Genomic DNA, 25,891 nt, shown 5'->3' with positions numbered 1-25,891 from the left:
AAACACACACATGCTTATATCTCTCTCTCTCTCTCTCTCTCTCTCTCTCTCTCTCTCCCTATATATATATATATATATATATATATATATATATATATATATATATATATATATATATATATATATATATATACATATATTTATTTATTTATATATATATATATATATATATATATATATATATATATATATATATATATATATATATATATATATGTAATGTTGAAATCCTTTTTTCATGTGATTAGTGTCTCTAATTTTTAATCTCACACAAAATCTAGTTTTCCTATATTAACTATACACATGTGTATGAATTGTACCAAGCTATTAATGACGGAATAATGTGGTGTTTGAGCAAGGATGAGATGATTTAGAAAAAAATGTAGTCTGAAATTAGTCCTGCACGTTGCGCCATGTTAACAACCGGCTTTTATTTTGACACGCCAGTTACGTAACTTAGATATACTTCCGAGTAGCGTTAGCATGTGTTAGCGACTTCCATACGCATGTAAATATAGCATCAGCAAACGGTAAATATCAGTCAGTATTGCTGTAATTTACAGTAAAAGTCAACATTATATTAAGGACCTGCACATATGTTTTGAGTAGACTTACGATTTATCGTACATAAACATTTAAATAGCTACTTTGTACAAGTCTTGTCTGACCGGAGTGGATGGCAGGTCCAGGTTTATTTAGTGTTTAAAGAGTTTTTAATGTAGTTGGTGGAAGAAAAACTGAACTCTTGATACCAAATCCTGTGACACTGCCAGCCAACACCCCAGTTGGTACCCTGCACAGGACATCCTAGCACCATCTAATGCGAGTCTGAAGCCATGTCCAAGCAGACACAAGCGAAGCCCTCCCTGCGTTTCGGTCAGGTGGTTATTGGGCCCCCGGGTTCGGGGAAAACCACCTACTGCCAAGGGATGCAAGAGTTTCTGACTCACCTGGGACGCAAGGTGGTGGTTGTGAATATGGATCCAGCCAATGAAGGGATACCTTATTCCTGTGCGGTAGATATCTCAGAGCTGGTGACTTTGGACGATGTCATGGAAGGTTTAAAGCTGGGGCCCAATGGTGGACTTCTCTACTGCATGGAATACGTCGAAGCAAATCTGGACTGGTTGGAGGAGAAGCTGAAACAGTACAGTGACTGCTACTTCTTGTTTGACTGTCCTGGACAGGTGGAGCTCTACACCCACCAGAACTCAGTGAAGAATATCTTCTCACAGCTGGCCAAGTGGAATTTCAGGGTGAGCTTCATCATTAGATAATTATTGTATGTCTGCTGAGCCTTCACAGCTCCTACCTTACCCACACTGCCATCATGTATACACAGCTTTAACACAAGGTGAATTTATATTAACACCATAAGATGAATTTTAGGGCTGATGTCCTCTCTTTTAGCTCACAGCGGTGCACCTCGTGGACTCTCATTACTGTGCTGATCCAGCCAAGTTCATTTCAGTGCTGTGCACCTCGCTGTCTACGATGCTGCATGTCGAGCTTCCCCATGTCAACGTTCTCTCCAAGATGGACTTGATGGAGCAGTATGGCAAGCTGGGTGAGTTAATAAGGGTTTGCTTTAAACAGATTTTACAGGCTGTAGTCAGAGATTATCTGATGAATCGCATTGATTTGTGCTGGATAAATGTTCTAAGACAGTGAGATTAAGACATTAAAGGTCTTTTTAGAAATCATATTTCTTTGTTTCCCTTCTAAGAAAGTAGGATGAAAGAAAAAAAACTATACCGGCATTGATTGCCAGCTGAGTTGTTGAATTTCACAACTGGTTGCTTTTCATCATCATCCTTGGTAACATTTGTCTTGTACTCTTTTCCAGCCTTCAACCTTGACTTCTACACAGAGGTCATGGACCTGACCTATCTTCTCGATCACTTGGCTGCAGACCCCTTCTTTAAAAAATTCCGCCACCTAAATGAAAAGTTGGCAGAGGTCGTACAAGATTACAGCCTTGTGTCCTTTGTCCCTCTCAATGTACAGGTACCAGCGCTGCTTCTTGGTATTAACTGCAAAAGAAGAGCCAGTAATGTCTGTTTAACTCCCAGTAAATTAGAATATGCTTTGGTGAATTAAATAAATAAAATAAGCTGCTTTCACACATGAAGTTCTGGCAGTTTGGGGAGAATCTAGTAGTGATAATTTCCACAGGTGTCCTTTCTCAGAGTCTCAGTCTGCTCAGATGTGCTTGCCTGCTTTATTCACACATGCCAACATCACACGGGCTTTGCACTGGGGAGTTTGTTGGTTAAGGACCAGTGGAATGTATAATACGTTGCTCTAATGTTGAGTGACTAACAGGGGGGTGGCACTGTCGCCTCACAGCAAAAAGGCTCCTGGTTCCAACCTGACGGCCAGCTGGAGCCTTTCAGTGTGCAGTTTGCATGTTCTCTTTGTGCTCACGTGGGCTCTCTCTGGGTACTCCAGCTTCCTCCCACAGTCCAAAGATCTACACGTTAGGTTAAACTGGCTATATAGTGTGAGTGATTGTCTGTCTCTGTGTCAGGGACTGGGGACCTGTCCGGGATGTACCCCATCCAGTGATAGCTGGGATACGTGCCAGCCCTGACACAACCCTGAATTGGATTAGTGGTTAAGAGAGTGTGTGGATGGATGGATGGGTTCAGTTTGTGTGGACCACTAACAGGTCTAGAGAGTACACATACAGTGGGGCAAAAAAGTATTTAGTCAGCCACCGATTGTGCAAGTTCCCCCACCTAAAATGATGACAGAGGTCAGTAATTTGCACCAGAGGTACACTTCAACTGTGAGAGACAGAATGTGAAAAAAAAAAAAAAAAAAAAAAATCCATGAATCCACATGGTAGGATTTGTAAAGAATTTATTCGTAAATCAGGGTGGAAAATAAGTATTTGGTCAATAACAAAAATACAACTCAGTACTTTGTAACATAACCTTTGTTGGCAATAACAGAGGTCAAACGTTTACTATAGGTCTTTACCAGGTTTGCACACACAGTAGCTGGTATTTTGGCCCATTCCTCCATGCAGATCTTCTCGAGAGCAGTGATGTTTTGGGGCTGTCGCCGAGCAACACGGACTTTCAACTCCCGCCACAGATTTTCTATGGGGTTGAGGTCTGGAGACTGGCTAGGCCACTCCAGGACTTTCAAATGCTTCTTACGGAGCCACTCCTTTGTTGCCCAGGCGGTGTGTTTTGGATCATTGTCATGTTGGAAGACCCAGCCTCGTTTCATCTTCAAAGTTCTCACTGATGGAAGGAGGTTTTGGCTCAAAATCTCACCATACATGGCCCCATTCATTCTGTCCTTAACACGGATCAGTCATCCTGTCCCCTTGGCAGAAAAACAGCCCCATAGCATGATGTTTCCACCCCCATGCTTCACAGTAGGTATGGTGTTCTTGGGATGCAACTCAGTATTCTTCTTCCTCCAAACACGACGAGTTGAGTTTATACCAAAAAGTTCTACTTTGGTTTCATCTGACCACATGACATTCTCCCAATCCTCTGCTGTATCATCCATGTGCTCTCTGGCAAACTTCAGACGGGCCTGGACATGCACTGGCTTCAGCAGCGGAACACGTCTGGCACTGCGGGATTTGATTCCCTGCCGTTGTAGTGTGTTACTGATGGTGACCTTTGTTACTTTGGTCCCAGCTCTCTGCAGGTCATTCACCAGGTCCCCCCGTGTGGTTCTGGGATCTTTGCTCACCGTTCTCATGATCATTTTAACCCCACGGGATGAGATCTTGCGTGGAGCCCCAGATCGAGGGAGATTATCAGTGGTCTTGTATGTCTTCCATTTTCTGATGATTGCTCCCACAGTTGATTTTTTCACACCAAGCTGCTTGCCTATTGTAGATTCACTCTTCCCAGTCTGGTGCAGGTCTACAATACTTTTCCTGGTGTCCTTCGAAAGCTCTTTGGTCTTGGCCATGGCGGAGTTTGGAGTCTGACTGTTTGAGGCTGTGGACAGGTGTCTTTTATACAGATGATGAGTTCAAACAGGTGCCATTCATACAGGTAACGAGTGGGGGACAGAAAAGCTTCTTACAGAAGACGTTACAGGTCTGTGAGAGCCAGAGATTTTCCTTGTTTGAGGTGACCAAATACTTATTTTCCACCCTGATTTACGAATAAATTCTTTACAAATCCTACCATGTGGATTCATGGATTTTTTTTTTCACATTCTCTCTCTCACAGTTGAAGTGTACCTCTGGTGCAAATTACTGACCTCTGTCATCATTTTAAGTGGGGGAACTTGCACAATCGGTGGCTGACTAAATACTTTTTTGCCCCACTGTAAAAACAAATGCCATGTCTTGCCAGTGAACTCGACAAATTTTCATTGTTATTACTTAATTAATGTATCTGCATCATGCTTCTGTGAGATGTTGAGTGCAAAATAAGAGTTCTTTACTTTCTTCTGAAGTAGTCATAAAGCATCCATACTGACCAGACGTCACGGTTCGTTTCCCTTAAAAAGTCACATGCCTCGTATTTCATTATTTGAACCGTTAAATCATAAATCGCTTTTAGCGTTTCAAATTGAAGGTTGGATCAATTTTGTGCAGATGGATTGGGGGAGAGGGCTGTCTGCACTCTGCACTCGTTCCCTGACATCGCTTCTTTATAAAGAGTGATTTGATCCTGTGTGTGCAGAGACAGGAGTCTAGACCATGTGCCATCACTGCATGTGGCACCAGCAAGTTGTGCGTGAGGCAGGTTGGCACACATGCTTTGTACATGTTCTTAGTTTAAGCAGCCATTAGTTACCTTGGTTACCCACTTATGGTGCCTAAAGCAGCCAAAAATAAAAGCTTTCGACTTTGAGAAAGAGCTGCAAAGTGTTAGAGGTCAGTGAAGTTTGAGGATTTATTGCTTTGCATGTGCGTGCTGCTTATGTCATTATGACAACACCTTATAACACACAAAGAAGAATCTGAAAAATCTGTGCTCACACATTTTCAAAAAGGCTTTGTCATCCTCTTTCTAAAGTGAATCTCACTTGAGGGGATCAGTGGGTAGTTTCTCTTTGTGGGAAAGCCCCGGATCAAGCACTTCTCTTTTCGGTTTCCAGGACAAAGAGAGCATGATTCAGGTCTTACGAGCAGTGGACAAGGCCAACGGCTACTGCTTTGGAGACCTGGAGGAGAGGAATCTGCAGGCCATGATGTCAGCTGCTGTGGGGGCAGACTTCCAGTTCAACTCGTATCCTTTCCTGATCGTCGTGGTGACTCACAGTGACTCATCTGGTTTGATGCCAAATATAAAGATTTACAGGAGGTGTCTGAAAAGCATAAGTGTTTACAGTTTTATTGAGAGGATTTCTTACGCCAAGAAATAACAGCCAATTTATGTGTAGTTTGTCAGGTTTTCCTTAACATTTAACCAACCAGTACTCTCGGGGTGCAAGAGAGGTATGTTGAAACCAGTGGAAAGACTGTGGAAGAGGAAATGATGGAGCTGTAAATGGAAAAGCTCAAATAACAGGACGAAAGCGGTCACCCCTTCAGCAGCAGTATACGAAGGGGGTCCTGGGAACATCCATCTCACTTGGCCTGAATTCTTCTCAGCCTCTCTGCAGAAGCAGTGGAGACATAAGAACTAAATGTGGGTGCTGTAGATGCTTCACGGTCGCACCACACCTCATGAAAGAATCACAGTGACGAAGACTAAAGGGAGCAAATGTGTGGGCTGAGTAATCTTTTTTTTTTTTTTTTAATGTTTTGTAGGCAAAAAAGAAATGTCTTCTTTACAAACGGATAAAAAATAAAGTCATTCAGTTTCATTTTTGTTTGAGTTTGATACATGCTTGGGAGCCCATGTTTTGCCTTGTAGCCCTGATATGATCGTTGAGCTGAAACAACAACGTGACTGTAATGAATATGGCCATTTATTCTTATTATGGGTGCAAAAATGAAATGTTTTGCGTGAATAATGGCAGATACACACAAACTGGAATGACGAGGAAGATGTCTGATAAAGCCTGCATGCATAAAAACATGACACGCAGTGGAATATAATCTCCAGAGCCTCAGTTGCCTCCTAACAGTTGCACGATTTTCTGGTGAAAAGGGAAGTTTTGAGCAGTGTTTTAGGGTAAAGGAAAAGGTGGATAATCCTATAAACATTTATAAGACAACTGCATATTATCCAGAGATGATTCTTTTATGACAAAGACTGAAATGGTTCAATAAAGCCCTTAAGTAAGGCATCATAAGTAGTTGAGTCCTTGTATATATGGATCTGCTGTTTCACCAGCAGATGGCACATGTGCTCGCAAATGCTTCTCCCTGATCCACAAAAGTCTGCTCCAAGTCTTTCAACCAGCCAGAGCCGAAAAAATTAAGTCAGGCGGGGAGAGGAAGCCACATTAAATCTGTGTTTCTGCACAACTGGCCCTGTGTCTGGTCTCTAGGATGGAAGATCCTCTTGTCTTTCGAAATACAACTAAAACTTCTCCCTATTGACTGCCCCTGACTTTACTGTCCTACTCCCAGTTCACTCTCCCCAGCTCAACATCCCACATTAAAAAAAAAAAATCGTAACCCTGCCAACTTAAAAAGGAGCCCATAGACGCTGGTTTTAACACGGGGGGCCTCGGTGTGCCAGCGCTTTCGTGCAAAGTTGGAAGTCAGACTGAAATAAAGCGTGATCCACTTTGAGAGCTCGCGCTGGTGTGGGAAATCGCATTAACCCTGTGTGGTGTGACGTGGCTATGAAATTATATGTGTACAGTCCTTCCTTGCAAAGCTCTGTGTCTAAGTGTACGTGTGTGTGCATTAGGGGGTGTGTCAGGCAGAATGTTAAATTGTGTTTCGATGTTTGTACATGTGATCAAGTATGCCGTCTCAGTGGTACTTCCTGTGCCCCCCCCTCTCTAAGCCCCCTAGAGGTAGATGCGTGTGTGTTTGTGTGAAAGAGAGAGAGAGAGCAAGAGACAGTTTGCGTGTGTGTCGAGAGTGAGAACAGAAACCGAAAGGCAATGTCGTCCCATTTACAGCACGATTCTGAACTGTAATCAATACACAGTCCGAACTATTAAATGCCTCGTAAACCGTCTAATAAATTCGCATTTAATTATTACTACCAAAAAAAAAACAAAAAAACAACAACCCCAAAACCACAAAAACTCCCTCAGCCTCGCACACACTCTTTTCATTACCATCCTACCCCTGCTCAACACTGTGCGCAAACACCCTGTGTGTGCCAAAAAAAACATGTCTGCTTCATTTGACTGAGCAGAGGACGAACGTTTTTCTAACGCTCGTTTTTCTAACTGTTTGGGAGACTTTGAAACTGTCCATGCATCCTCTTTCTGATAGATAAGGTCTGCCTGATTTTTTCCCCCTTCCTCCCTCCTCTGAACGGTGTAGTTCAATGTTAGTGGGGTGAGAGAGGGAAGCTGGAGCCTGCGCGCCCATCCCCCCACACTCGGCAGAGAGTGTTTCTGCTGGAGTGAGAGACAGACAGAGAGGAGAGAGGGGGTGGTAGAAGAGAGCAGAGCAAAGCAGGCAGGGGAGGGAATAAGGGAATGTGCATTGGTAGTCTCGTTTGCTGCAAGGCTTCCTCCTTCTGCTGTGGAAAAACCTGTGCGTGCGTTGCCTTTCTCGCCTAAATACCACTCAGAAACACTGTTCGGGGGGAACACAATAACGCCAAGAGCACAAAGGCGCATTTAAACGAGCTGAATGTTACAGCTTTTTGCTTTTAAAGTCTAAAAATATAACTGGGTGTGTGGAAGGCAGTCTAAATGAATGCAGTGCAAAGTTTGCAGCATTTATGTATCCTGCTGTGCGTAATAACGACCTTTACGCGCGCAGCTGTGGCACCCACATATATGCAAATACTTGGAAAAATTATATATATATTTTTTACGCATTAATTAGTTTTCCCGGGTACTGATGAGTCCACAAAACCCTCAAACGTATTCACCAAGCCTACAGCCCGTGATCTATATACAGCCTCTTGATTGGCGGCTGGTTTAAAGTGCATTGTTTATGAGTTTGGGCGACTCTCGTCGTGTGCAGAAAATATTCCACCTATGGTGGGGAGAAGGGAAAAAAGATAGAGAGACAACGTGAGGTTTTCTGAAGACAAAAAAATCCAGTCCGCGCTGTGACAGCTCCACTCCGCGTTTTGCGGCCATCTGTGCGGCTCAGTAAAATGGCTGTATCTAGCGGAGCCTCGTGTTGGTTGGGTTCGCTCCCTGCCTCTACCCGGGCTCAGTAACACAACTCCCACAACAATTTCTGTCGCTTTTTTTACGCATTGTATGGAGCCTCCATCATTTCTCTAACCCATTTACGGAACCGGAACCGGGAGGATGGAGGCCGGATTCGGTCCGGTATGAGGGGCGGGAATGCATCGGCAAAAGGATAAATGGTTCTAAACAATTATTTATATTCAATGCTAGCTTTTGATTGTGACTGACTCGCCGAGAGAGGGAGAGAGAGGTGGGGGGTATATCATGGCCGCTCAGGTCGCCAGCGCCGCCACTCTTAACACTAGTCCGCCGTCCGAACTCAAAAAGCCGGATCGAGACGCCAAGGACGAGTCGGGTCCGGGAGAGAAGCAGCCAGACAAAAAGCAACCGGGCTTGGACGGCGGATCGCCGGGAAGGGGGGATCTGCAGGACGGGGCCGACGGTGGAAATGTAGGGGGAGGAGGAGAACCTGAGATGAAGAACGGGAATGGGAACCCGCCCAGGGCTAACAATAATACCCAGAATGACTCTGCCGGACCGGAGGGAAATAACCACCCCGGTTTGGTGCATCACCACGGCGCGGCTTTTCCTCCACCTTCGTACGGATACAGTCAGCACTACGGTCGGGCCCCTTTTCATCAACATGGCGGACAACAAAGCCCTGGCATGGCAGCTGCTGCGGGTCCGGTCGTGCAGTCGAGCAACATGATGGACCCTTATCAACATAATTCACACGACCATGGCTTTTCAAACCACCAGTTCAACAATTATAACCCATTCCCGAACAGGACTCCGTATCCCAGCCAAGCGTACGCCATGAACTCCCCTCGCAGCGCCCAGGCGCCGACAGCTGGGGGGCAACCAGCTAAGCAGCAGCCACCAGCGGGAGGACCCACGGCAATGGCTGGATCTTACAGTAATCAGAGATATAACATTGGAAACCCTCAACCTACATCCACACCGACACTCAACAAGCTCCTAACCTCCCCCAGCTCAACGCGGGGATATCCAAACTATCCGTCTAGCGACTATAGTAGCCAAGAAGGAGCTAGCAAGGGACCAGCAGACATGGGCAGTAGCGGTCAGTATGGAGGGAGCAATCCGGCTTGGCAACAAAGGAGCCATCACCCATCGCCTATGAGCCCTGGAAGTGCTGGGCAGCCGTTAGCAAGAACCCAGGTAAAAGCCATTTTAACAGGAACAAGGCACGAGCTTTAGCACGTCTCCTTCCCTTCTCCTAGCTAGTTCACAACGTAGCAGGCCAGCCATTGTCTGATACTAGTTCGCAAAGACTCTAAAATGGCTGCCTCTTGTGTGTAATTTTTTTCTTTTCACCACACCATTAAATAAGAGTTGTTTTAACGTATTTATAAAGCTGGCTAGCAACAAAGAAGCGTCGCTCGAGGCGGATATAAGTTGTTGAAACGTTGTAAAGGACGGTTCAGGGGAAGCCAAGAAGGCCCGACTTTGAAAAGGGGGCGAAAATAGTCGCTGAAGAGCAACGGTTCGTTTTTTCTCTCATAGCTTTGCTTCTCCTTTTACGTGCTGAATTTACAATGAATTTTTGCTGCGAACACATCCGTGTGATGGTGCACAGCTACAGTAACGTGTTCTTATACGTGTGAGTTTGTGGCGGTTGCTCATACCTTCGTGTTTGTGTTGTTTTCTTGTGCGATAAACTGTATTTCGGTGGCCATGACGGAAGGAATGCGTTTCGTGTCGAGCGAGTCTCGCACAGTTGGTTAAAATGGCTCATGTTGGTCTTGTTTAAATTGCGTAAATATCACAGTTTGCTCGCTGGGGAAAGGTTAAACTGTTAGTTTGGGTCATATATTGATTAAAAAAGAATTTCCCCGTGCTGAAAAGCCGCTCGGCTTCCCCGCATGCACGCCGCCTGTAAACAATCATCCCTGCTTTTTATGAGTGACTTGAATGCAGTCAGCAGATTGCAGTTTGCACTGGGATTTGAATTGTGGAGGTAAAATCCTACTGTCAAAGCCAGGAGATAGTTGGTCTTGGGTTGACATGCTAGCTGAAATCTGATTGGCTCCTCATCCGCTGCTCATGGCCATTTATAATTACATGTGATGCAAGGCAACAGTTGCTGATAAGAGCACATAGCATTAACTCATCACAGGGTCACCAGAGATTTTATTTTTTTGCTGCTTCTCTCCTCCTCTAAGCTCCACTTCTTACTTGCAAAATAAATCCACGGTTGGAGCAGCTCGCACCTGAATGATGTGTGGATTTGTAGTTTTGCTCCCATCATTTGCTAATATTGACCAAAAATGCGAAATGTGTTGCTGTGGGCTCTGGGTGCAGCTTGTTACACCAAAAAGGGGTGTAAGTAGTTTGTTTTAGTGTTTGAATATACACCAGACACTATTAACACAGTAAAGTTCACATCATGGGTAAATGGGCTCTTATTTACTGATATACCATATTTTTTAAAATTCTCGAGCTAATGCAATAAACACATGGCTGTTTTTTGGTTGTTTTTTTAATACACACACAGTAGAATAAAAGACAAATTTGAGCTTTCCCCACGAGGGTGTGTGTGTGCGCATGTGTGTATGCGCTCTTTGCTGCTGTGTCTGGCATGCCACACAAGTTTAACTGCAGAAAATTTCCCCCCAATCCTCCCCCGAAGCCAATCAGAAGGCAGTCCAGCATCTCTCACCCGCCAAGGGAGTTTCCTCTCTGTCTTATGCAGATTAGCCATGTGCTACTCTTATTCACTTGATTATCTTAGATGTGCAAAGGGTCACGCTTTTTATTTTTGTTTATTATTTGGACAGAGGAGTTACCATTGAGTTGAGGATGCTCTTTTCGGCAAGGTGCACTTGTGGGGATTCACCCAAAGTAGCTCATGGGTCTACATGTATTTGTTTAAGCAGATCATCTTGGGGTGCCTAATTTTTATCATGTGACACAGTTTTGATGGAGCGTGAGTAAAGATCCAGAATGTGACCTTTATTTCCAGCTTTTTTTTAAAAACTGAATGTGCCAGGTTATAGACTATGTACAGCTATACACAGTTTTTACTCTCCACAGCTGTTGTGAAGTTACTTCCTTCATTTCTTGTGTCATTCATCCAGAGCCAAACTGCCTTCAATGAAGGGTGGAAGGGGGGGCTACTTGGAACAGACTCAAAACAGCAGCACAGCTGGGATATGTTTAAGATTGGGCAGACTGCCCTCCATTCGAAAGTGTATATATATTCTGTTGACTTCCGAAACTATGGCAAAGCGAGGTGAAAAAAAATCAGGGTAATGACCGTGGGAAATAAGGTGGGGGGAAAAACACAGCTTGCCTGTTTGCTGGAGTTTCTTTTTCTTTTCTTTTTTCTTTTCAGGTATGGAAATGTAAGACTCTGCAGTCAAGTATTTTACAGCTGTAATAGTACAATTATCTGTGTGAGGACACTTGCTTGAAACTTGTAGGATTTGATGACTTGATTTCCTGTGTTGTGCTGTTATCATCTGATTTATTTTTTTATTTTTTTTATTTTGCTCTCTGTTCTTGCCATGTCCAGCCTCCTGGTTCCATGGACCCGATGGGAAAAATGAGGGGTCAGCCATATGGAACAAGCGGCCCATACAGTCAGCAGTCACAGCAAGGACCTTCAGCCGGTCCACAACCAGGGCCTGGTTACCCTGGACAGGGTTATGCCCCGCCAGGTCCCCAGAGATATCCAGTGGGAATGCAAGGCCGGACCTCTGGAGGCATGGGGGCCATGCCGTATGGTCCACAGGTATTATCTTTCATTCTGGATCTTCAGTTCAGATCTCTCATTACTGTTGGTGTGTTTGAGGCCTTAGTGTGTTTGTATATTCTGTTTAGATGGGATCTTATGGCCAGCAGGGAGCAGGAGGCTATGGCTCTCAGGGCCAGGCACCCTATTATGGCCAACCAAGCCAGGCTCCTCACCCAAGTCAGCAACAAACCTCATATTCACAGCCTCCACCTGGACAACCCGGCGGCCAGTCACCATACCCAGGTCAACCCCATCCTCCTCAGACTTCTACTCCACACACCCAGGGAGGGCCACCTTATCAGCAGCCCCACATGCCCCCACAGTCCCAGGGGCCACTGCCAGGCCCATCCCAAGGGCCCCCACAGTCACAGCCCCCTTATTCTCAAGCTTCAGCCCCACAGTCTGGCCAGTCTCCCTACGCCCAGCAGCAGGGTCCTCCCAGTCAGGCCCAGCAGCAGCCCAACTCCCAGTCTAACCCTGGATCGCAAGGCCAGTCCAGCTACCCAGGATCAATACAGGGGCCCCAGCAGCCACCCTCACAGCAACAGCAATCACAGTCTCATCCACAGCAGCCACCAGGACACAGCCAGCACCCACAAGGGCAGCCTGCAGGTTACCCCCAGAACCCTCAACAGCAGCAAGCACAACAGTCACCTTATCAGCGCTTTCCTCCTCCTCCTCCGCAGGTACCAATCTCAGTCTTGGCTCATATTCATCTTGGTTAATGAGTTTTCTCTATGTGGTTCTGTATCTCTGGCAGTATACTTAAGCGCACGTTCTTTTGTTTATCAGGAGGTATCCCAGGACTCATTTCAGTCCAATGCGCCTCCATCCACTCAGCCTAAATCTGGTCCAGAGGACGGTCAAGGCCGGCCCTCCAGCCTTCCGGTCAGTTATGCTTCTTATAACACCGCCGGGGCATTGCTTTTTCACAGTTTTCCATCAGATATTTTTTCCTTGCCGCTTTATTATATTTATCATGCTAGTTTTCAAAAACACGGCAGTTTATGGCACATTGCATTTAAAATTCATTTCGTATTATTGATGATAATGTAAAAATTTTCCTTTGCTCTGGCTGCTGCGCGTGCTGCTGTTCTTCAGTTGTTGAGACACAGCTCCATGGCTGATGCTTTTTGGAAAAGGGTGCTGTGCAAATGAGACGAGAAATCTGACAATCGAGCACTTGCACAGATGAAATGGCTGAACCGAGACAATTCGAAAACATGTTTTCAGTCTGCTTCCATGCGTATTCTGTTTTTGTTTGGGCTGTGAAGGCAAATGGACCAAACCCACTGGTTTTTTTTTTTTTGTTTGTTTTTTTAGTGCGAATTCAAAAGTTATGTAAAAAACCCACCTGTGATGGTTCTTGAACTGTTAAGACCGCTTTCTAATCGATGCATTTCCATCTAAAACTGAAAACATTTCAGTACTGGACCTTTTTTTGCGTGCAGTCCTCTTCTTTGCACACGATCGATTTCCAGCCTATAGTAACAACCTCTGGATGGTATTCCCGTTATTTCTTTTGAGCTCTTTTGTGCAACCAGAGAGCATTAAAGTGCACACTGACCTGCTGCCATTCAGCAGAATTTGATTTACCTTTGCGAGCCCTGATGATGCAGGATGACGTCACCTAAACGATGCAGTGAGTGAGTTACCAGTCTGAAAGACTTGATGTTATGCAGACTTGTCCTGTGTTAAAAAACAAAAACAAAAAAACTGTGAATACGAACCTGACTGTAACTAAAATGCAGCTCTCCGGTCATCCGTCCGGATCAAACTTCCAGGTTTGTAAATGCCCTTCATCTGAACTGAATCTTGGCTGTTTGTTTGTGTATTGAAATCACATGGCAGAGCTGGCGCTGCACGCTGACTCGGCTTGCATCCTACAAACCTTGGTAACCATGACAACCCCCGGCACTAATGCGCACTCACTTTTTCTTTGAAAAAGATAAATAAGGACAAAGGCCTCCGGGTGTGTGTGTGTGTATTTGTATCTCTGCCACTCATGTCTTAACAGCAGAAGGATGAAATTGCAGCGTACTGATACTACAGCTAATGTACAAAGTAAACATTACAATACTGTAAACCAGAGGCTCCGTTGACTTGGCTTAAATAAGCATAGGGACACACATTGGATAACAATTAAACATGCTTGCAGGACGCAATGAAAATATTAGCGTAAAGAGAAATCACTTCAGTTCTTTATCAGCATTTAATCTAGTCTAAGCTTGCAGAGTGTCTGATATGTGCCTATATATGTGCCATACGTCACTGACTGAAAACACATTGCGCTGGAATCGATTTAAATAGCAGCACAGACCCATTACAGTCATTCGCCTCTAGATTCCTTAGTGCTCTTATTAAATTTTTGTGGGTTGTTTTGATTCTTTTTAGGACGCTGTAGGCCGGATGTGGCGGTATTTTGCCCAAAAGTTGAGAGGAATCAAGAGAAAGGAGCATCTGTGTCAAAATGCACAAACTGTCATATTTTTTTATTTTTGCCCTGCTAAATTTTCCTGTCTCTCTGCAGTGCAGTTCTTTTACTCCTTGTTCTTTCTTTTCTCCCTGTATGTGTTCTCAGGACCTGTCGGGGTCCATCGATGACCTGCCTACCGGTACAGAGGGCGCCCTGAGTCCCGGCGTGAGCACGTCAGGGGTGTCGAGTAGCCAGGGCGAGCAGAGCAACCCTGCTCAGTCGCCCTTCTCTCCTCACACATCTCCACACCTGCCAGGCATCCGAGGGCCTTCACCTTCCCCGGCCGGTTCCCCTGCCAGCGCCAGCACATCCCGCACAGGACCGCTGTCACCTGCCAACATGCCAGGTGGGCCTTCACAGTGAAATTGGGCATATGATTATTAGCAGGCTTCTTACATGTCTGATCGTGACAGCAATGCCAGATTACTGACCAGTGCTGCTTAAATTATTAGAGAAGCTGTTGGTTTTTGCATATTTTTGGGAGATTACATTTACCTTTTTGGTGAATTTTGTTTGAAACCCTCTTTGCCATTTTTGGAAATGTTTTCCAAGCCTCGCTGAAGCTATATGTCCTATATTTGGACCCGACAGTAAATGGAAACATTATCGATGGCCTGCAATTGCACATTTCCTCAAAACTCAGCCTGCTGTGTTTAGTTTCCTCGGACACCTCAGGATCTTTGCTGCACACTAAAATATTATTTTTGTTTGGTTGTTCACGAAGCATAAATGTGTGTGTGTGTGTGTGTGTGTGTGTGTGTGTGTGTGTGTGTGTGTGTGTGTGTGTGTGTGTGTGTGTGGCATGGTCTGCATATTTAGAATTGTGCACCTTCTAAAGTTTAGCCTGTAAATATGCTCTCTGCTGTTCTGTGAGGGCTGATTTTTGTCTCAGAGTTTGACAAATTTTTTGCTGAAAGTGTAAAGTCCCCCCCCCCCCCCCCCCCCCCCCCCCCCCCGTTAAGAGGTTGAATGGATTTATAACCTCAGAACTAGATCAGAAGGCTTTTCTGGGCCCATAATGGGCAACAAGCAGTGTAGAATCTTGAAGCAGTGGGAGACATTTTTGTATTCTGTGGTTCGACCCAAATACATCAATGTTATTTTCTCTTACGATCCAGCTCTGAATCTCTGTGGTGGAAGAGGTGTTAATGCCATTTTTAAGAATGTCTAGTAGTGCAAAAGAGTTTTATAGTTTTATGCATCTTTAAGAATGGATATCACCCTTTGTCCTCAAATTGGAATAAACTTAGCAACTACTCGTTGCTCCTTCCCTGAGCTCTCACCAATTTAACTTAATTATTACTGTTTAGGGACCCAAATGCCTCCCAGACCGTCAAGTGTGCAGTCAGATGGGAGCCTACACCCTACAATGAGCCAGTCTCCCATGGCCCAGGACAGAGGTATGTTGCCATCTGAAGTCTGCTTTGAGATTAACATGTTGAGTGTTTGCCGTGGCATCTGAGCCTTTGTCTTTGTCTCTTTTAGGGTTTATGCAGAGAAACCCTCAGATGCCCCCTTATGGCTCCCCCCAGTCAGCCTCTGCACTGTCACCACGCCAGTCCTCTGGGGGACAGATGCACCCTGGGATGGGCCCATATCAGCAGAACAACTCTATGGGAGGCTACGGGCAGCAGGGAGGACAATATGGCCCTCAAGGTTTAAACTTTTGGATTGGGTTATCTTTAAGAGAGGCTTTTTTTTTTTTTTAAATTCTTTGAAATACTGCTAAGACAACTGTCTTCTAAAAATTGATTATATTAAGCCTAAATATTGCTTAATAAAGGCTTTCCACTCCATTTACAACCTGTCTAAAAAGTTTGCTGTTTACAATGTATCAGAAAATCCTTAGGAATATATCTCCCTGCCTCATGAATACCATGCTATCGCTGGTCCCTCCCTCTGACTGTGTTGCAGCTATTTATAGCTGTGAAGCAGAGAGTCAGCTGACGTAGCAGAGCCTCCTGTCAGTAGAGCTGAAACTGTGACAAAGGCTTGTTGCTCAGGCTGCATAGTGCACTCTCTCTCTCTCTGTACTAGCAGTCTGTAAGGAAAAGTCTGCCTCACGCACTCTTTAACAAAAGACTACTTTGAATTATAAAAACCAAGAAACATCTGGGTGCTGCAGTGAGATTTTTGTTTTTTCAGAGTTCTGTTCAGTTGCAACCATGTGATTTACTTGAGCCTTTTTTTTTCCATCTTATCATTCCCATCTTAGGTTATCCTCGGCAACCTAGCTATGGCAACATGCCTAATGCCAGCTACCCTGGGACTGGCATGGGCTCAATAAATCCCATGGCAAGCCAGGGTGGAGGTCCTCCATATGCTGGCATGCCTCCAGGAAGGATGCCTCCTAATCAAATGGGGGCACGGCCCTATGGCCCCAACATGGGTCCCAATATGGGGCCTAGCATGGGTCCAAACATGCCTCCCAACATGGGCAATATGCCGCCCCAGGTGAGCTCAGGAATGTGTCCTCCACCAGGAATGAACAGAAAGCCCCCGGATCCCTCAGCCATGCAACACCCTGCCACAAACTCCATGCACAACAGGTTGGTTACCAGTGGATCCTCAACTACCTGCATTTATTCACCAGGCACAAGTCTGCTGGTTATCACTCATGTCTAAATATGAAGTAGCTGCACAGTGCCTCATCCCACTTGCACATAAGATGACATATTCCTCTCTCTCCAGGATGTCTGGGTACCCCAACATGTCTCCAGGCATGATGGGCTCTGGCCCGCCTTACGGCCCTCCAATGAACAGTATGCCTGGAATGATGAACACTCCAGGTGGATCACCCTACCCTATGGGGCCAAACATGGCCAATAACACAAGTGGTAAGTTGTACTGGCATAACCTCATAACTTAATGTTGTTCTTTTTTTTCCTGTTTGTTTTCTCTTACGTGGATGCTTCATAGCGAATTCATTCCCCACCATTGTTTCTAGGCATGGCCTCTAGTCCAGAAATGAACAATAAGATGAATAACAAGGTAGATGGGAGTGTGACGCCCAAGCCAGAATCCAAATCGAAGGTAACCCCTCTATTAAATATAATTACTATTTTTACAAGTCTTTTAAAATCTGTGCACCTCACCTCATGTCCTTTGTCATTTTGAAAATTGGTTTCTTCCTCCTCTCACACTAAACAGAAGTCCAACTCTTCCACCACAACCAGTGAAAAGATAACGCATCTGTACGACTTAGGACCAGAGCCAGAGAGGAAGATGTGGGTGGACCGTTATTTGGCCTTTATTGAAGAGAAGGCTATGGGCATGACCAACCTGCCTGCTGTAGGACGCAAACCTCTCGACCTCTTTCGGCTGTACATGTCTGTTAAAGAGATCGGAGGCATGATGCAGGTTAATATGGAAGTTTTAAACAACATGAATCCCAGAGTAAATGTTTTGCTTTGTCTTTGTTGAATCCTTTCCTAATATCCCTGTATTTTGTGTATGTGTGTGTATCTCAGGTGAATAAGAATAAGAAATGGCGTGATCTGGCCACTTCCTTGAATGTGGGTACATCCAGCAGTGCTGCTAGTTCTTTAAAGAAACAGTACATCCAGTGTCTGTATGCCTTTGAGTGCAAAATTGAGCGTGGTGAAGACCCCCCACCTGAGATCTTTACAGACAACAAAAAGAACCAAGCTGCTAAGGTCCAGCCCCCCTCTCCAGGTGAGAGCTGTGCTCATGTAACCTTTTCTGATGAGCGTACCTTTTCAATAATCAACCCCTTTGAACTTTAAAACTGACAAAAATGCCCGACTTGCTCTTTTGCAGTGTTATTAAAGCCATGTACCATATCTATCTGTTCCTCTCTTATTTCAAACTGAAGCGTCCCTCTGCTCCACAGCTGGGTCAGGCTCTCTGCAGGGTCCTCAGACTCCTCAGTCTACCAGCAGCTCCATGGCTGAGGGGGGAGACTTAAAACCCCCTACTCCGGCCTCTACTCCTCATGCCCAAATGCCGCCCGGGTCCAGGTGACTCTTGTTTAAGATTTTAACTGAAGAATCTTTGCTTTCAAGAGTCATTAACATTAGTTATACTAATCCTTCTTCCTTTTGCCTCTTTCCTAGGAGCAGCGTTAACCTGCAGGACCCCTTCTCTGACGGAAGCGATCCTGCATTTCCCCGGAAGAACATGACTCCCAACTCCAACTATCAGTCTGGCATGAACACGCCTGACATGCAAGGTCGAATGGGCCCGTACGAACCAAACAAAGACCCCTTTAGTAACATGCGGAAAGGTGGGCACACTGAATAGTGTTGTTAGTCTCAGCTAATTAACCAGTTACACATTTCTAAATGCTTTGTAACTCTAAATATATTTCCAGTTGGGGAGCAGTTTCTACCTGCTAACCAGGGTCCCAACAGCGGGATGGGTGATCAATCACAGCAGCCGCCACAACAACAACAACCACCACCACAACAACCGCAACAGCAGCAGCAGCAACCTCCATTCAACAGGGGACCGCCTGGGGCCATGGGCACAATGCCAATGGGGCCCAGACAGCAGTATCCTTATGGACCAGGCTACGACAGGAGGTAAGGCAGAATTTTAATGGTCCTTCAACACAGCTGGTAAAACCAAGTACTTTCATGATTAATCAAACCACAAATGTCCCCATTCACCTCAAAGAAATTGTCTAATGACTGAGTTGAATACATTTGATATTTAAGAAACTGGCTAGCTTCTTACACACTTAATTAAGCTCTTAGGTTATTTTAATGCTGCCGTTGATTCACATGTTCATATGGTGACAAGAATGAAATGTATCCCTAAAACAAGTGTAATACGAGTAAACACGAGACGTTGTAGTCTCCACGGGCAATCCTTTCCCCCCATGATTGTATTAGATTTTGAATTTTTTATTTTAAATTAGTGATACTGCACACTTGCATGGTGGGACCAATATTTTTTATTTATGCAGTAGCTACTTTGACAGTGACGGTAGTAGTTCATCTTCTGCCTGGAGAAACATTTTAGCGCTAATGTGGGTATACAGGTGTCATAACCTATTGTAGTAACAGCAAAACACTTTCCACCAGCAGTGTCTCACTTTCCTTCCCTGGGAATTTTCCTGGTTTGTTAGTTCTTGTATGTGGAGTACTGGCATTTTTGGATTACAGTGTTCCGTCTGAGCCTTTTTTAGTTGCTGTTGTCACTTTTGTTACCATTTTCCTATCAAACTGGATGTTTAAAGTAGGCTATTCAGGATATACTTCCTCACTGTTAGCAGTCATACACTGAGAGCCACTTATAAAATGTCTTGACCTTGTGCTTTGTAACATTTCCTATGAGTTTTTTCTTTTCTTTTTTGGATGATCTAGCATAATCTCTACGTGTATTGTTCCACTTTTCCCAGGTCGGAGCAAGGAATGGGCCCAGAAGGCAACATGGGATCTGGTGTTCCTCAGCCAAACCCGATGATGCCTGCCAACGCCGACACGGGGATGTATTCGCCAAATCGCTTCCCACCACAGCAGCCACGGTCAGTTCACAAAGCACTTCGTGGCTGGCAGCCTTTTAGATTTTCAAACTACTGTCAATTGGAAGTCATTCTTCATATATAACAAATCTACGGTTTTAGTAAAACTTGAATAACCTTCAACTCTTCAGTCTCGTTACAAAGCCAGTCCACAGCGTCATGAGACACTGTATTTTGATGTAACTTCTATATTTGTCATTTTGACAGCGGTATTGCTTCATTAATGTAAATTTTTTTTTCCATCTTTGAGTAAATATTCACTTGGCATTTACTGCTCTTTAGTTTAAGCTTTATCTTGTGTGAATATGAATGTTATACAGTTGCATTGATTTAAATGTATTTTGTCTTAATCCAACACAAATTCTCTGCTGGCTGGTATTTTTCACCAAGTAGTGAGCCATGCAGTTAACAAACACATGCTTGACATAATAATACAGTAAATGTTTTATAGAAAAATGGATCACGTTGAAGCACCAAAGAGGAGTATAAAGGATATTAAGTATAATGTAATTCACTGTGACACGATTAGAGGAATCTACAGCTAAATGCCCTTTGGGTGTGCATTCATCGACGTATGCTGACACATATCAGTGGGGCTTGTTGTAACTTGGTGAGAGATGCATAAGATTTTCATGGTCAAACTGAACAGGCACTTGTTTTTTTTTATTTTTTATTTTTGCAGGCATGATTCCTATGGTAATCAGTATCCTGGACAGGGAACGCCCCCTACTGGCTCTTACCCAAATCAGCAGCCTGGAATGTACACACAGCAACCGGTAAATGATCCATCTGCACTACACCAACTCCCAGTGTTCTTAGTGTGTATAGGTCAAACAATGTGAAGGTTATAACTTTTACTTGTGTATTTTTTTTTTTTTTTGTCCTTGATGGCGCTCCTGTCATTTTTTTACATTTTTGTGAATGACTTTATTCTTTTTGCAGTTTGCTTTAAATGGTAAATGATAAATGTGTCTGTCTGCACTTTTGTATTTTCTGTAGAGTTACAAGCGTCCAGGGGAAGGCGGTTACCCACCATCAAAACGTCACGAGACTGACTACAGTGGACCCTTCCCTGGCGGACAGCAGCCACCGCAGCAACCGCAACAGCAAGGAGGCGCCTCTGCACCCTCTTCAGGACAGCAGGAGCCATACAATCAGTACAGCAGCAGCGGGCCCTACCCTGGCGCCGATCGCCGTCCACCCGGCCCCAGCAGTCAGTTCCCGTTTCCCTTTGGTCGTGAACGGATGCAGGGGACAACTGGGCCCAATTCGCAACCTAACATGCCCCCTCAGATGATGCAGTCAGGCCCTCCTGAGGGTCCTCAGGGAGGCATGTGGCAGGGACCTCGAGATATGAACTATCAGAACTACCCCAGCCGACAGGGTGGCCCTGGGGGTCCTCCCCAGGGACCTGGTTACCCCGGCATGAACCGGGCAGAGGAGATGATGCCGTCAGAACAACGCATGAATCACGATGGCCAGTGGGGGGGTCAGATGGGCCCTCGGCAGCCTCCTTACGGTCCAGCCGGGCCTGGCACACCTATGCCTCGCTCGGTACAGTCCAACTACCAGCCCCCTCAGGGGGTGCAGAACCACATTCCACAGGTGCCGAGCCCAGCATCCATGCCCCGCCCCATAGAGAGCAGGACATCGCCTAGCAAGTCTCCCTTTATGCATGGAATGAAGATGCAGAAGGCTGGTCCCCCAGTGCCTGCATCCCACATAGTGCCCCCTCCAGTGCAGTCACCTCTAATAAGGCGAGACATGCCTTTTCCGCCAGGCTCTGTAGAAGCTACCCTTCCTGTCCTGAAGCCACGTCGAAAACTCACCATGAAAGATATTGGTATGAAAAGAAATTCTAGAACTTAAAAGCAGCTTATTACCCTTTATTGTTCACAGTACTGTTTAATACTGCAGCTGTCCTCAGTTGTAAGTTATTGATCAGAGAGTAGTGGTATTCATTAATTTCTCTATTTTTTTTTTCTTCTTGATTTTTCTCTTTTAGGAACCCCAGAGGCCTGGAGAGTTATGATGTCATTAAAGTCCGGTTTATTGGCTGAAAGCACGTGGGCCTTAGATACTATCAATATACTTCTCTATGACGACAATAGTATTTCCACCTTCGATCTCAACACGGTGAGATTCAGTATTGAGCCCTAATAATGTTTGTAGCAGTTTGCATGGTGATCATTTCTAATATTTTCCTTTATATTGTTTCTTCAGTTGCCTGGTCTATTAGAGTTGGTGGTTGAGTATTTCCGACGCTGCCTCATTGAAATCTTTGGCATCCTGCGGGAGTATGAGGTCGGCGACCCTGGCCAGAGAACACTACTTGATCCTGAGACCTTGAAACGAGACTGGAATGGCACAGAGGAAGAGGAACCACGGGTGGATGATATGGAACAAGAGGATGAAGATGACGATGAAGAGGAAGAACGAGAAACGGAGGGGTCATCTCATGTCAAAGAGGAGGAAGATCAAAAGCAGTGCTCTCAAGGTCAGGACGAGAAGAGCAAGGGTTCATCATCTGAGCAGACGGGCTCGTTGCACACCCCAACTGCCCACGAGAGACCCAAGCAGGCGAGCAAGTTTGACAAGTTTCCCCTGAAGTTGGTACGAAAGAAAGACCCATTTGCTGCAGCCCAGGCAAATAATCATGGCAAAATTCAAGAGTTTGACAGTGGCTTACTTCACTGGAGCGCAGGAGGGGGAGACTCAACAGAACACATCCAGACCCACTTTGAGCCACGAAAAGACTTCTTGGAACCACGCGAACGAATACCTGTGCCACCGGTTTTACTAAGGCGGAGAGTCCTAGAAGAAGAGATACGGGAAAATGGTTTGCCTGCCGAGGAGGAGAGAAGGAAGCCTCAAGACGAAGAAGAAATGCCAAAAGAGACCTCCTCTTCAGAAAGATCAGCAGTCTCAGAGAAGTCCAGCTCCTTGCTTGGCAGCGAGGAGGAGAGGAAGACAGATTGTGACTCCAAGACGGTTGAGAAAGGCTCGAAAAGTCACCTAGAGAATAATAGACCCATTCCCTCCTCTGGCAGTTTCTTTACCCAGCAGGCACAGCAGAACGGCACCATCCTGGAGGACGAGCCTCACAGTAAGGATGAGGGGCCGCTCGTTGCACTGACTAACTGGCAGGATTCTTTAGCCCGGCGCTGCATTTGCGTCTCAAATATTGTCCGCAGCCTCTCCTTCGTTCCAGGCAATGACCACGAGATGTCCAAGCATTCGGGGCTGCTGCTTATACTGGGTCGACTAATCCTGCTCCACCACCGGCACCCGGAGCGCAAACAGGCCCCGCTCACCTACGAAAAGGACGAGGATTCGGATGAGGGCATGGGCCAAAGGGACGAATGGTGGTGGGACTGCTTGGAGCTGCTGAGGGAGAACACACTGGTCACTTTGGCAAATATTTCAGGCCAGCTGGACCTCTCCATCTACTCCGAAAGCATCTGCTTGCCTCTGTTGGACGGCCTCCTTCACTGGGCTGTGTGCCCCTCAGCAGAAGCCCAGGACCCTTTCCCCACTCTGGGACCCCACGGTTCTTTGTCACCTCAGAGACTTGTCCTGGAAACGCTCAGTAAACTAAGCATCCAAGACAACAATGTGGACCTCATCTTGGCCACTCCACCATTCAGTCGGTTGGAGAAGCTTTATGGGAACCTGGTGCGGCTAATTGGAGACAGGAAGGTTGCGGTCTGTAGGGAGATGGCCGTAGTTCTACTAGCCAACCTGGCCCAGGGTGACACTCTGGCAGCCCGAGCAATCGCTGTTCAGAAGGGCAGCGTGGGCAACCTGCTGGGCTTTCTGGAGGACAGTCTGGCTGCCACACAGCTGCAACAGAGCCAGAGCTCTCTGCTACACCTACAAGGGATGCCCTTTGAACCCACAAGCCCGGACATGATGCGGCGAGCAGCCCGGGCCCTGCACGCCTTAGCTAAGGTGGAGGAGAACCACTCAGAGTTCACACTACACGAGTCCCGACTCCTCGACCTTTCAGTGTCTCCCCTCATGAACTCGCTGGTTTCTCATGTTATCTGTGATGTACTCTTTCTGATCGGCCAGTCATGACAGCTGGAGGGAGCCGTGGCTCCACTTCTTGGGGGTTTTGTCCCCAGTCCCCCTCCTTCCTGGTAACCTTGGCTTATGTGTGTGTAACAGGGCAAAGAAAGTTCAAGTGACTGTCTGTATTTTAATTTATGAAAATCCTTCAGATTCCATTTTCCGTGCCTCCCCATCCTGGGCCAGCCTCACTCGAGGAGACGGAGGGGCAGGGCGGGGGTTAATCACGGAGCGGTGGTGGATCTACAAAGCGGAGAGATGCCGACAAAGTGACACTACTTGCAAAGCAAATGCCCACTGGATGACACAGAGCAAAGCACCACGGTTGGGAGACTGTGCTGCACTCGGGTGGGGCGGGCAGGGGGGGAAAGTACTTTTTAATAAATAATAAATAGCTGAAAAAACAAAAACTGTAACCAAAGTTGCTGTCTCGTTTACAGTGAGTTTGGGAGACACAGTGTGCCCTAGCTCTCCCCTCGAGGGCACAATGAGTCTGTGACTGGTTGATGTTCAGAGGTGAAGCAGACTGATTAAGTGGCCTACTGGTTATAGTTGCTGTAGTTGGATTCTCACCAGTCAGCCCGACAGTAGACAAAGTGCTGTCAATAGACACCTTCACCGGGGAGGCCTGTGCAGTGTGCAGTAGATTGTAGGACATTTTCTGTACCGTACTGCTCTTGAGTGTAAGCATTCTGTAACACACGTTTCCACACAGAAGCTGGCGATGCAGCTCCTCAAGAGTTTCGAGGTCAATTTAGTTTGGTGTTAAAACAGAAAATGGCTTTCTTCCCCAAAGTATCAAGAACCTACAACACCCTTACCTCCTCTTATCCCTTGATTGTATGAATACCCTTATGAAAAGAAATCACCTCTTAGGACTGGTTTTCAACTTCAGATACAGCTTTGCTGTGGTGTATATATAATGTTGTACATTATACTTCCTTTCTGTGTCTGTCTCTCTCGCTCTCTCTCTGTGTCACTATTCTCACACTTGTTTATTGGCGCGGGACGGAGGCTGACGTGAGTTTGGTCCGTGACCTTCGGTCCTCTCCGATAAGACCCACATCTCTGGTCTCTTCACAGCTCCGTAGTATGGCAGACATGGCTCAGACCTGTTATCTCCTGGTACAATGAAAATAAACTAGATGAAGAACACGTTTGACAAATTTTCTCCAGTCATGGATTCTGCATATTTGTATTTCAGACTATGTAGCTAAGACATCGTGTAAATTCCTCCCTTTCCCTTTTTTGGCTCAATGAATATCATTTATTCAGTATGAAATCTTTATACTATATGTTCCACGTGGTAAGAATAAATGTACATTAAATCTTCGTAAGCTGTTTGATGGTTTTGTTCTTTTGCAATAACGACCTTCTTTTGGGGGGGGGGGGATGAATGAATTCACACAGCACTGTTTAGAGATGTTCTTTAAACCACATGTTCAAGATTACCTGCTCAATAAATGCTTCACTTATATTTAAAGACTCCTAAAACTCCTTAAAAAGGTGTTACACTATGAATGTCAAACTCACTTTACATACACACAGCTCACTTTTATCTGAAGTGGGGAAGATGAGTTAAACATTTTGTCAGAAAGATTTTTACTAAACATTTAGTCTCTGGGATATCTTAATATGAGATTAAGACGTCACATCTCAGTTTTTCTACATGATGAATTTATACAATTACAAAAAGTTCTGGTAGCTCACTGTCCTGTATTCAGTTTTTGTTTAATCACAGAAAACTTTTTTTGTTTTTAAACTGAAATTTCTATAGTAGAGAGTGAAAAACAAGAACTTTTTGTTATCTAGTAACTATTTTCGTATAATACAAATGGCTGTGAGGGAGGTCTTTATCAGCAGGAAAAGCTGTAAAACATGAAAA

General features: G+C 45.4%; 2 protein-coding genes and 1 long non-coding RNA gene across 6 annotated transcripts; 2 read left to right on the top strand and 1 right to left on the bottom strand.

Moving 5' to 3' along the window:
- Positions 1 to 449: 449 nt before the first annotated feature.
- Positions 450 to 5,796, top strand: gpn2 (GPN-loop GTPase 2). The gene is made up of 5 exons (XM_026183749.2): positions 450 to 1,256; positions 1,411 to 1,567; positions 1,847 to 2,007; positions 5,086 to 5,216; positions 5,405 to 5,796. The coding sequence occupies exons 1-5, from the start codon at positions 837 to 839 to the stop codon at positions 5,475 to 5,477; spliced, it is 942 nt and encodes a 313-aa protein (XP_026039534.1). The 5' UTR covers positions 450 to 836; the 3' UTR covers positions 5,478 to 5,796.
- Positions 4,856 to 10,139, bottom strand: LOC145431744 (uncharacterized). The gene is made up of 2 exons (XR_013912028.1): positions 9,861 to 10,139; positions 4,856 to 5,295 (listed from the first exon to the last, which is right to left on the bottom strand). It is a non-coding gene; the product is annotated as an uncharacterized LOC145431744 (long non-coding RNA).
- arid1aa (AT-rich interaction domain 1Aa) lies at positions 8,151 to 25,338 on the top strand. 4 transcript variants are annotated; one of them, XM_026183746.2, is made up of 20 exons: positions 8,151 to 9,393; positions 11,750 to 11,968; positions 12,058 to 12,657; positions 12,764 to 12,859; positions 14,553 to 14,793; positions 15,758 to 15,847; positions 15,933 to 16,103; positions 16,663 to 16,996; positions 17,139 to 17,284; positions 17,395 to 17,480; positions 17,598 to 17,807; positions 17,918 to 18,122; positions 18,301 to 18,427; positions 18,524 to 18,693; positions 18,781 to 18,991; positions 19,813 to 19,938; positions 20,618 to 20,711; positions 20,935 to 21,778; positions 21,941 to 22,071; positions 22,159 to 25,338. In XM_026183746.2, exons 1-20 carry the CDS (start codon positions 8,479 to 8,481, stop codon positions 24,013 to 24,015), a joined length of 6,873 nt encoding a protein of 2,290 aa, XP_026039531.1. In that variant the 5' UTR covers positions 8,151 to 8,478; the 3' UTR covers positions 24,016 to 25,338. The 4 variants fall into 4 exon arrangements, with proteins under 4 accessions (XP_026039531.1, XP_026039530.1, XP_080163898.1 ...); XM_026183745.2 differs by having other exon boundaries at positions 18,283 to 18,427; XM_026183748.2 differs by lacking the exon at positions 8,151 to 9,393 and adding an exon at positions 9,467 to 9,718 and having other exon boundaries at positions 18,283 to 18,427.
- The last annotated feature ends 553 nt before the right edge of the window (positions 25,339 to 25,891 follow it).

The sequence above is a fragment of the Astatotilapia calliptera genome, chromosome 11 (genome assembly GCF_964374335.1).
Source record: "Astatotilapia calliptera chromosome 11, fAstCal68.1, whole genome shotgun sequence".
In the NCBI taxonomy this organism is placed as follows: domain Eukaryota; kingdom Metazoa; phylum Chordata; class Actinopteri; order Cichliformes; family Cichlidae; genus Astatotilapia; species Astatotilapia calliptera.
The sequence above is the reverse complement of the archived record's forward strand: the minus strand, read 5'-3'. Positions and strand labels throughout refer to the sequence as shown.